General features: G+C 45.4%; 1 protein-coding gene across 7 annotated transcripts in view; it reads right to left on the bottom strand.

Annotated features, from left to right (window-relative positions):
- UNKL (unk like zinc finger) overlaps positions 1-12620 on the bottom strand; it is a 137547-nt gene that overhangs the window by 94837 nt on the left and 30090 nt on the right. For 6 of the 7 annotated variants that reach the window (XM_039492390.1, XM_039492384.1, XM_039492383.1 and 3 more), the window contains 2 exons: positions 8658-8793; positions 7351-7468 (listed from right to left, as the gene is read on the bottom strand). In XM_039492390.1, coding sequence (XP_039348324.1) covers positions 7351-7468; positions 8658-8793 — 254 coding nt within the window. Of the gene's footprint in view, positions 1-6587; positions 6674-7350; positions 7469-8657; positions 8794-12620 lie in introns of those variants that run through there. The other variant, XM_039492389.1, reaches the window with a different exon arrangement.

Raw genomic sequence — 12620 nt, 5'->3', positions numbered from 1 at the left:
AACAACCCATTTTGTATGCATGTATCATTGGGATTATGTTTTCCAACATGCATTACTTTACATTTATCAACACTGAATGTCCTGCCACTGTGTTGCTCAGTCACCCAGTTCTATGAGAGCCCTTTGCAATTCTTCCCACTCTGCTTTGGACTTAACTATCTTGAGTAATTTTGTATCACTTGCAAACTTTGTCACCTCACTGTTTACCCCCTTTTCCAAATCACGTATGAATATGTTGAACAGCACTGGTCCCAGTACAGATCCTTCCAGGACTCCACTATTTACCTCTCCCCACTGTGAAAACTAAACATTTATTCCTATCCTTTTGCTTCCTATCTTTTAACCAGATGCTGATCCATGAGAGAGCCTTCCCTCTTATCCCATGATTGCTTACTTGGCATAAGAGCCTTTGCTGAGGGACCTTATCAAAGGTTTTCAGAAAGTCCAAGTATCCTGTATCCACTGGATCACCCTTGTCAACACTCTCAAAGAATTCTGATAGATTGATGAGACACAATTTCCCCTTTACAAAAGCAGTGTTGATTCTTCTCCACCCTCAGTTCCTTCTTGCCAGAAACTCCAACAGTGAGGAAGGAGAGAGGGTCATGGAATGGACATGAGCAACACATCTCGAAGAACACCAGTTACGGAACAAGTAACTGTCTTTTCTTCTTCAAGTGCTTGCTCATGTCCATTCCATATTAGGTGACTCCCAAGCTGTACCAACGGAGGCGGGTAGGAGTTCATGAACGTGTAGATTGCAACACAGCTCTGCTCAACCGAGTGTCATCTCTGGCCTGCTGAGTGATGGTATAATGCACCATGAACGTGTGAACCAAAGACCACATCGTGACTCTGCAAATTTCCTGGATGGGAATGTGCACCAGGAAGGCTGCTGAGGACACCTGAGCTCCAGCCATATGGGCCCTCAAAATCGGCAGCAGTGGGACCTGTGCTAGCTTGTAACAGGTCCAGATGCAGGAAATGATCCAGTTGGAAATCCTCTGCACTGGAAGGTCCTGCATCCTGTCTACTGTTGCGATGAAGAGCTGGGTCGACCTGCGGAAGGGCTTGGTATGCTCCAGATAAAATGCCAGGGAATGTCTGACGTCCATGGCGTGTAGCCTCCTTTCCTCACTAGTGGTGTGTGGCTTGGGACAAAACACCAGGAGGAAGATGTCCTGGTTGACGTGAAAGGAAGACACCACTTTCGGCAGAAAAGCTGGATGGGGTCACAGTTGAACTTTGTCCTTGTAGAACACTGTATACGGCAGTTCCAATGTCAGGGCTTTAATCTCCAACACTCATCTTGCCGATGTTACCACCACAAGGAAAGCGGCCTTCCATGACAGGTGGGAAAAGCAGGAGGCCACAGGCTCAAAGGACAGGCCCGTGAGCCTAGAAAGAACCAAGTTAAGGCCCCACTGTGGGACAGGGGCCCAGACTGGCAGGAAGAGTCTCTCAAGGCCTCTCAGGAATCTGAGCAACATGTCGTGCGAGAACACCGTCTGACCCTGGATCGGTGAGCGAAAAGCGAAGATGGTCGCAAAGTGCACCCTGATGGAAGAGACGGCCAGCCCCTGGTTCTTAAGATGAAGCAGGTAATCTAAGATAGATTGTAAGGAGGAGCGCAACGGAGAGATGCTACACTCAGACACCCAGTGGGAGAACCTCATCCACTTGGCCAGGTAAGTTGCTCTGGTGGAAGGCTTCCTGCTTTCCAGGAGGACTTGCTGGAACTCATTAGAGCAGGCCAGCTCCTCCGGGTTCAACCACTCAGCATCCACGCTGTGAGATGGAGGAAGGCGGGGTTGGGGTGTAGGAGGCACCCGTGATCTTGCGAAATCAGTCGGTCGGGAAGGGGCCAGGGAGCAGTTGCTGCCAGGTCCATCAGCGTGCCGAACCAATGTTGGTGCGGCCACACCGGGGCGAATCAGGATGACTTGGGCCTTGTCTCTCTTCATCTTTGACATCACTCTGCTGATGAGCAGGATCGGTGGGAACACGTACATCAGGTCCCCTGACCACAGAAGGAGAAAGCTGTCTGAGAGGGAGCCCTTGCCTACGCCCTGCAGGAAACAGAACAGATGACATTTCCTGTTCTGTCTGGTGGCCAACAAGTCCATTCAGGGAATTCCCCACCTCTGGAAGAGCAATCGGACTAACTCCGGATGGAGTGACCACTCGTGGTGAGAGAAAAAGGACCTGCTGAGGTGATCTGTGGACTGGGAATAGACTGTCGCCAGCCACTGCTGCAATGGTTGCATTCTGAGCCTTGCATGACAGACGACATATGTACATGCTTCCATGTGGCCTAGCAAATACAGACATATCGAGGCCATGGTTAGAGGGAACGCAGAGACCCCCGCAATGAGGTCCATCATTGCCTGGAGCCTCTCCTGCGGCAGAAAAGCTCTGGTGCAGGTGGAGTCGAGCACCACTCCAATGAACTCTATCCTTTGCACTGGAACTAACAGGTTTCAGAGTAGCAGCCATGTTAGTCTGTATCCACAAAGATATCTGTATCTGTTCACTAGATACCATTACCTTAGGCTTGAATAGAGACTGGGAGTGCCTGAGTCATTACACACATTGAATCTATTTCCCCATGTTAAGTATCCTCACACCTTCTTGTCAAGGGTCTGAAATGGGCTATCTTGATTATCACTACAAAAGTTTTTTTTCTCCTGCTGATAATAGCTCATCTTAATTAATTAGCATCTTAGAGTTGGTTTGGCAACTTCCACCTTTTCATGTTCTCTGTGTTATATATGTATATATATATATATATATATATATATATATATATATATGTGTGTGTATATATATATATCCATACTATATGTTCCATTCTATGCATCTGATGAAGTGGGCTGTAGCCCATGAAAGCTTATGCTCAAATAAATTTGTTAGTCTCTAAGGTGCCACAAGTACTCCTGTTCTTTTTACTGGAACTAACGTTGACTTTTTATCATTCACCAATAGGCCCAGGGACCAGCATGTGACCTGTAGCACCGCAACGTCCCTTTGGACTTGGCACCTGGAGTGACCTTTGACTAGCCAGTCGTCAAGATATGGGTATATTTGAATACCCCAACTCCTGAGGTAAGCTGCTACCACTGACATGCACTTGGTAAACATCCTCGGTCGGGTGTCAGTAGGCCGAAAGGGTAGTGGTCCAATCCCACCGTGAAGCATAGGAAGTGTCTGTGTTCTTGGAAAATCACTATATGAAAGTTATATGCTATAAAAAAAACTATATACATCCTTCAAGTCGAGGGTGGCATACCAGTCTCCCGGATCCAGGGAGGGGATGATGGAGGCCAGGAAGACCATGTGTAACTTCAACTTCTTTAGGTATCTGTTGAGGTCTCGCAAGTTCAGTATGGGTCTTGGACTGCGCTTGGCCTTTGGGATTAGAAAGTACCGGGAATAGAACCTCTTGTTCCTGTATTCGCGAGGAACGTCTTCTACCGCTCCCAGCTGTAGCATGCCCTTCACCTCCTGCGCAAGGAGACTTTCGTGAGATGGGTCCCTGAAGAGGGACAGGGAAGGGGAGGTTGGAGAGGGGATATAAAGAAACAGGAGGGTATAGCCCAGGGCCACTGTTTTGAGGACCCAGCAGTCTGAAGTTATCACGGTCCATGCAGGGAGGAAAAAAGAAAGGCAGTTGGATAAACATAGGGAGGATGGATCCAGGGTACAGTCTGGTAGGTCACCCTCAGGGGCACCCTCAAAATGCCTGTTTGCCACCCTGTCTGTTGTAGGTGGCGCCTGACTGGGTAGAGGGCGGTGGCTCTGGTGACATTTGTAGCCTCTGCTCTTCTTATGAGCTGTTTCCTGCCTGGGTTGGCTCCCTTGACCCTGTGGCTTGAACTGCTTATGGGCCAGATGTGGGACATAGAGCCCTAGGGTTTTCAATATAGTACAGGAGTCCTTTAATCCGTGTAATTTATTGTCTGTCTGCTCAGCAAACAATGCCTGGCCATTGAAAGGAAAATCCTGTATCAACTGCTGGGCCTCTGTCAATAAGCCTGAGAGAAAGAGCCAAAACACCCTTCACATGGAGATGGCTGAGGCCATGGTGCATGCTGTGGAGTCTGCCGCATCCGAGGCTGCTTGAAGGGCCACCCTGGCCACAACCCTGCCCTCATCGACGATCGCCCAAAACTCTTTCCTGGTGTCCTTGGGAAGCAAATCTTTAAACTTGGCAATGGCTTGCCACATATTGAAGTCATAGTGGCTGAGGAGGGCTTGATGGTTAGCCAGCCTCAACTGGAGGCTGGAGGATGAATAAACTTTGCATCCGAACAAATCCAGCCTCTTTGAGTCTTTATTCTCAGGTGTAGCTCCCAGTTGGCCTTGCCTCTCTTGGCGAAGATGAGGAAGAAGCCAGTGCTGTGGGGTCTGCCACATCCATAGATGGTCCAACCAACTGTTCCCTGGGGTCTGTGAGAGCCTGAGGGGTTCTCCCTTTGGGAACATCTGTTTCCGGAGGAGGGCGGGATACCAAGGCTGATGGGTTGGACAAGGCACCCGCCACTGACCTGAGCCCTTGTGAAGGCTGGGTAAAACCCCATGGGTTCCACAGGTACCAGGCAGCTGGCCACTGGCCCTAGGGCCATGGAGCAGTTGGAGGTACTGCCAATGTCGAGAGTACCACCGGTGCTGGGTTTGGCCTGCCAGCAACGACTCCTGCCCGGTGTCGGAGCTCAACGATGAGTGGTAGCTCTTATGCGAACATGAGCAGGTGGATTGGCGACCCAGTTTGCTGCGGTGCCGATCGGTGCACCTCGATAGGGAGCTCTCTGCTTGGGACGAGTCCCTTTTGCGGGTCCTCGGAGACCAGCGACATTCAGCAGATTGTTGATGGCATTCCAGTGATCTATGCCTCACGCTGCTCAACTGGTACCAGGATCTGAAGCAGGTCAGTCGCCAGGAAGACCTTCTTAGTGACCAAGAGGATCTGTTTTGTGGCGACGCGCATCAGTGAACTGACGACTGGCGACTCTGCTCGATCAACTCTGTCAGGCCCGTGAACAGTACCAGGTCATGGGTGAAGTGCTGGGCCGGTCTCAGTGCTGTTGATGACAGCAGGGGCACACTTCTACTGGTCTGTGCCGGGGCACACTTCTACCGGTCTGTGCCAGGTCACTGGCAAGGCACCTTTCAAGCCCTATGGGCGCTGCCCTGAGTCTGGAGACTGAAGAGGGCTGCGCCAAGCCTGCCTCCCTGCCTTCAAGGCCTGGTGGCTCAGTGCGGGCAAGCGCTGGCGAGACTTCCCTCATGAGGGAGGGTGGTACCGCTGAGATGGGGACTTACGAAAAGGTCCCAAGGCAGGTTTACCCCTGGATCAGGGTACCGCCAGTGTGGGTGGCACCGGTAGCGCTAGGATATCCTGCGCTGCCTGCAGGGCCTCAGGGATCAATGGGACCTCTAACTGACAAAGGCCCGCGTCACTGTCCAGGGTGGCAGGCATGGATCGGTGTGGGCTAGACCACTCGACCTGCACTTGGGCCTGACTCTTGGTTGGAGGTACTGAGCCACCCTCCTCAGGCCTTGGTTCCCCTCCTGCCCTCTCCTTCCCCTTGCAGGATGTAGGAGATCTTCCTCTCCTGGTCTTCTTTTGCCGTTTGGCAGGTGCCAGAGAGGGGCATCAGCGCTGGTCCATCGAAAGTGCCGGTGGAGCATTCCGAACCAAACCTGCGGTGTTCGGGGCACAGTTGGACCTCGATTGCTCCGGTGCTGGAGTTACAGCTGCCTTCACTAGGAGCACTTTGAGACGGATGTCTCACTCCTTCTTAGTCTGAGGTTTGACAGACATGCAGATACGGCACTTGTCGCTTATATGCGACTCGCCCAGACACCTTAGATGACTGTTATGTGGATTGCTGATGGGCATCGGTTTTTTGCAGTGATCGCAGGGCTTAAAGCCTGGGGACCGGGGCATGCCCCATCCCTAGGCTGAGTTCCATTCATGACTAACTAAGTAAAATGCATTAACACACTAAGCCTGGTAGTAGGTGGTGCTGGAGAACTCTTTAGGATACCTCTCTCTCTCTCTCTCTCTCTCTCTCTGGACAGTGCTCTGTGCTTGAAGCAAGGAAGAAGGAATAGCCCAGGCGAGGACAAGTATTTCTCCAGAAACAGCACTGCTGGGTGCAGTTCTGATAAGGCTACCAGGGCTGGTGCTGGGAGGAAGGATGAAAGTAGATCTTCAAACACATATCTCAGCACCAAGGAGGAGTGGGTCAGTCAATGGGTGCCAGGATAGGTAACAAGACAGCTATTGGTGCTGACTTCGGTACTGATGTTTAATCTCAGGCTTTTTTCCCTGTCAGTGTCATGCCTCTGCCGCTTCAAGTCAAGCAGGGTTTTGAGGACTTTACCCGAGATTTTTTTTTTTATTATTTATATAATCATAGCACCTAGAAGCCCCAGTCAGGTGCTAGGGGCTGTACAAACATAGAACAAAAAGATAAACAGTAAGAGGGAACTAAGGGAGGGTCAACGTACTGTGACTTTTGGGGCCAGGAATACAAAGGCATAAAAAATTCTAAGCTAATGCGCATGAGACCCATGCATACCTACAGTGGAATCCACACTGACAGAAAGAACTTTTGTTTTCTTCTCTTTCCTTCTTCCATTGGTCTATTCAATTTTCCCCAATCAACTGCAATGAAACCTTCCTACTACTGTGATTATACCACAGAGGTTTACCACAAATGATTGTGATGTCACAGAAGTCACCATTATGACTTGACTGCAGGATCAAGAAATAGGCTGAATAGTGAAAAGGGTTGCTTAAACCCAAATCTTACACCTTGGGGTTAAGAAGCATGGCAAAGAGAATTACAAATCATGTGAAAATGTAATCTGATCCATGTCCAAATATTGCAGGAGACATTATGAAGTTAACTTCTCTTTTATAATTAGAGTTCTAAAAGATGCTAGTAGGTGACTAATGTAACTGTACAAATGATATTCCTAGCAAACTGTTTTAAAGCAAATATCTCCACTAATTCAACTACTGCATGAACGACTCTCCAGATTCCATACAGCTCTGGATAAAATATATCTACTTTTAAGAAGACGTGAAGTTTCAGTGCTCTGAAGACAGATCACAGACAGACTTCAGAAATAAAATTGCTAGTATTAGTTAGCACATTAAAAAAGGCAACTTAAAACTGTTGCAGAAATCTTGCAACTTCTTTAACAGATCAGAAAACTAATTAGATGTACTATATGATATGCCCATATAAGCGAAACATTTGTCTATTTCCATTATTAAGATAAACCATGTTCAATTTAACACGCTTAACAATGGGGAAAAACAACCTCAGTTCTTACCTCAGGATGGAACTGCTGTTCAGTACGAGAATGGCAATACTGACAGTTATCCCCATTTTCACACTTGGAAGGTTCACCCCACTCATCTGCATGTTTTACACTGGGGCAAGGAGTAGACCTGGAAAAAGTGAAATCCAAAAATTTATTTGCACTAATTCCCCAGCAGCAAACTCAAATATTTTCCCATTAAGTCCAAAGTAGCATCTCAGCTGCTGATGCCCACTGTCTCCACTTCTGCAACAGCAGCTTATCGCCAGGGCCAGGCTTTGAGGCTAGCAATATTTTGGGAGCTCTTTGGGCAAATGCTCTTTTGGTAAAAGGATGCTTACTCCTGGGGGAATTATGCCTCCCTTGCCCAGAGACCTGCACCCCTCCGCCCCACAGCCTAGCTGCAAGGCCACCCCTTTCCTAAATACTGCACCCCCCCCCCCAGCCCACACACCCACCTCCTACCCTCAGAGCCCAGGGATCCAGCAGGAGAAACATCCTGATGTTTGGTCCCAGGCTTGCACAGAGTTTCCTGCGCACCGCCCTCTCCTTCCCTCAGGGCATGCAGGGAACTGCAGCTGCCAGGAACCCTCTAGCTCTTTCCCCCTCCCCACAACAATGTCTTCTATGAGAGAGCTGGGCTCTGCCGGGTCCAGCAACCCCTAGTGGCAGCCAGCAGCACTGCAGTCCATTTCTGCGCGGGTAAGGAAATTATGTGCAAAAAACATTAATTTCTGCAAAATTCAATTTCTCTTGTGTTTTGTGATGGTTACTTACAATCATGAGATTGTTAGGCCAATCCCATCAATACTGCACTACTGAACTGAGGGTACAGAAACTGAAAAACTACATTTCTCAGGCCACCAATTCATACTAAAAGTCAAATGTCAGTATGTTTTTTAGCAAAGTTAGGTTATGAAAGTATTGCCTGAGGAAAGGAATTTGTAGCAGGAGGAATCAGCTAAATCCAGAAGTTATCAGCGGTCCTTTTGTCTATTAACAGCAGCTGAGGAGGAACAATTGAGATTTTGAATTGGTGCGAGGAGATGCAGAAACTGTTTCACCTCCTCTCAGGGAAGACTGATGTTTTAGTCACATTTTAATTACTTTCCTATTCAGGGCTGTCTGATCATTCTGAAGTTTGTTTCCTATAGTTTTATGGGGCTTGTCACAAAAATCTAATACTGTTAAACTAGGTATATCCAGTTGCACTGTTAGTGTAATCCAAAAAAATAAGTCCCCTAATAATTGTACTATTGATTCATGGGGGACATAGACCCATAGTTAGGAAAGCATGTTCTTAGTATTTATTTACGCACCTGTATTTGAATTTTCTGGGATTCCGTCTTCTATCTCGGCTGTTGTGATAATGGGGACATGCATAACCCTGGCGGCAGAGTCTGGGGGGTTTGGTGCATTGTTCTGTCTTGTAGCCAGCTAATACAAAATTAGTATCTGTAAACAGATTAACAAATTTAAAATATATGTTAACACTTTACCTTTCATTTACAATACCTTTAATGAATCCAGGTACCAATAAAATCCTTGAAAGCAATAAAGTTTCACTTTTCTTTTATATAAAAATCACACATCACTAACGCTAAGATTTTATCACAGTTATTTTTAGTAAAAGTCACAGACAGATCATGCACAATAAACAAAAATTCACGGAGTCCGTGACCCGTCCCTGACTTTACTAAAAATAACCGGAGGCGGGGCTAAGGAGGAGGGAGGAATAGAGTCTCATGGGGGGTGAGGGGAGCTCCCGACAGGCCAACACCCCCGCCATGGAGGGGGGCATAGTCCTGGCTCCAGCGGCCGCAATAGGGGGTACAGCCTCCCCCCCCAGACCCTCCCCCCAGAGCTGGCTGCAGCTTCAGGACAGGGGTGTGCGGCCCTGGCTGCAGCCCCCGCCACAGCCCTGGGAAGTCATGAGGGGGGCACATAGCAGTTGAGGCCTGGGCTGGAACCAGGACCCTGCAGCAGAGGCTAACAGCTGAAGCAGAAGACATCATGGAGGTCTGGTAAAGTCATGGAATCCATGACTGCTGTGACCTCTCTGACTAAATTACAGCCTTACACCTCACCATTCCCAAACAATTAGGATGAGACCTGGATTTTATTGTTATTAGGCAGTCTGACTAAAGCTTTATCATTTTTATATTAAATATAAATTTTACCATCGCAATAAGCACAAATAAAATACTAGCAGAATCCTAACACAACACAAAATGTCCAGAAGCTCTCAATGTAAGTATTTTTCATTTTTTCCCAGTATTCTTCATACAGTCTCAGAAATGTTAAAAGCAAAATAAAAATAAGCTCTTCAATATTAAACATTTGAAAATATATTATTCATGGCCTCTCCATCCCAATGCATCTGGCAACTTCGCTGTTATCATTCATATCCCTTTCAAAATCCCACTTCCATTAGGCCCACAAATGCTAAGCTACATCAATACAATTCAATCACATCCTTAATATAAAAATTATTTTTCCAGAGTAATTTTCCACCCAAGAGTGATTATTTTTAAAAATGAAAGAAAAAAAATGGTTCCGTTATTTTCAGTTTCAAAGAGCGGGGAAACAGTGCACTTTTGCCATTACAAAAAACAGTTGCTATAGCTCTACTGTTCTCAGTGGATGGTGGCAGAAATATAAAATCTGGTAGACACGTTTTTGTCTTTTTTGCTCTTCATACAACAAAAATAATGTGAATAAACCACCCAGACAGAGGTGGGCCCCAAATAACCATGTTTACTAAATACACATAAACATGCCAACCTATCTACATACATACATGTTGCTCTGACTGGTTTCTGGCAACTTCTAAAACACAGAACACAGTGAGCACCATAAAGGACAAAAACTATATAAAGGGACACTACTTTATTCCCGCACCCTAAAACATAATCCCTAGGACACAGATGTGCCTTTTGGTCATCTGGTTATAGTCCATTTAGATCTGGATGAATTTTTGGACATGTCCATTGGCTTTTATTTTACAACAATGTGAAGGTTTTTGTTACATTTGTTAGACTAATGACTTCCCAACATCTATTAGATTTAGACTGTAAACACCCATGTAGCATGGAGAAGGAAGCTATCTGACTCAAATTTAGAAAGGACCAGAGCTGGACCAGGATGAGGGCGGGAGGAGGTAATTATTCACTTTTACCATTAAAAAAAACAAGGAAGTTCAATCCAAAATAACTTTGAGATGTAACATTACATTTGAGAATTTAAATTTATTAAGAGTCAGGGTATTCAAAGTTACAGCTCCACAGCAATTTATGTACATGCAGAATTCTGAGTTATTTTAAAATACTGCTAAGGCAAATGCTTCATATCTACTAAAAGCTCAAAGTTATGGTTACTGTGGAAATTCTCCTGTATTATCTTACTTGTACTGAATATTATAATCTTTAATTTAAAAAAGGAAAATTATGACTTCTTAGTTATACTGCCAAGCAAACTTAGTATCAAACCCTATTTGTCACAACTTCCTCCCTTCCCCGCCACCAAGATTCTTCTCCAAGAAGCTATCTGAAAAACAAAGCTGAGAATCCACTTTGCAGTAGATGCATCCTCTTTGGAACACAGAAGCATAGGAATTACCACAATGTATCATAAAGCCCTAATCTCCTCCAGGAAGACCCTACAGACAGCTTTCTGCTCGCTGCTGCTTTCCCTGGACACCACCTCTAGTTTCTGGACTCCCACCTGCCCTTTACCTGACTGTCTCTCACACTCCGTCCATCTAGGGCCAAGCACTCTCTAAACCTTTAATTGTTTTTAATACCTCTGGGAACTATGGGGAATTAACAGAGCAATTGGATGAAAAACAACATTATATGTTTTGCCAATATTTTAAAAGGATAAACAAAAGGACCCAGATGACTACAGACCACTTTGTTTGTCATCAATCCTGGGCAAATTTATGGAAAGACTGAATTGGGATGCAATCAGTGAAGAATTAAATGATGGCATCATAATTAACATCTATCATCATTGTTTTATGAAAAATAGGTCTTCTCAAACAAGTTTCACATCACTTTCTGATGAGATCACATCTTTGATGAATAATATACTTAATATAATGGACATAATATACTTAGACTTCCATAAGACATTTGACATGGCCCAGCATGCCACTCTGATAAAAAAAATCAGCACTATACCAATATCAATGTAACCCTTATTAAATGGAGTAAAAACTGGGTTAACTGATGGATCTCAAAATGTAATTGTAAATGGGGAATTATCATCCCATGGGGATGTATCTAGTGGAATTATACAGAAAACTGGTTTTGGACCAATGCTATTCAGTATCTTTATTAATGATTAGGAACAAAATATAAAATTTTACTGGTAAAATTTGAAGATGACACAAAGATTGGTATAGGATGGTTTTAGAATAGAAAGGGTAAGGTTAGTTTAGCCATGTGTTTTGCAGCTTCTGCAAAACATAGGTGGTTAACAAACGTAATAAGAGCTTGAAAATAATAGGTTCAAAAGTTAGAAGGAATGTAGCATCTAGCAAAACAAGTGTTGAGAGGATGCTGAGTTTGGAAAGTGGCTAAAGAGATAAAAGAAGGTTATTAGGAATGAGGCCTCTAAAATTATAGGACATGGTAACAAATCGGTTCTACCGAGCAAAAAAGCAGTGTGTTGTGATAAACTGATAGCTACCTTTAACACACCCATGTTATCTTAGAATATGGACATGTGTAACAAGATAAAATACCAGGTACAACTAGCTTTAAGATCCATACATTTAAAATAATCTGAAAGAAAGAGGTCCAACTGCCATATATGGTTTTACCCAAGGCCAGGAAAAGGGTCATAAGAACATAAGAATGGCCATATTGGGTCAGACCAAAGATCCATCTAGCCCAGTATCCTGTCTTCTGACAGCGGCCAATGGCAGGTGCCAAAGAGGGAATGAACAGAACAGGTAATCATCAAGTGATCCATCCCCTGTTGCCCATTCCCAGCTTCTGGCAAACAGAAGCTAGATACACCATCCCTGCCCATCCTGGCTAATAGCCACTGATGGACCTATCTTCCATGAATTTATCTAGTTCTTTCTTGAACCCTGTTACAGTGTTGGCCTTCACAACATTCTCTGGCAAAGAGTTCCCCAGGATGACTGTGCATGGTCTGAAGAAATACTTCCTTTTGTTTGTTTTAAACCTGCTGCCTATTAATTTCATTTGGTGACCCCTAGTTCTTGTGTTATAAAAAGGAGTAAATAACACTTCCTTATTTACTTTTTCCAC

The sequence above is a fragment of the Mauremys reevesii genome, linkage group 10 (genome assembly GCF_016161935.1).
Source record: "Mauremys reevesii isolate NIE-2019 linkage group 10, ASM1616193v1, whole genome shotgun sequence".
Classification (NCBI taxonomy): domain Eukaryota; kingdom Metazoa; phylum Chordata; order Testudines; family Geoemydidae; genus Mauremys; species Mauremys reevesii.
This window is presented reverse-complemented; position numbering and strand designations above follow the sequence as displayed.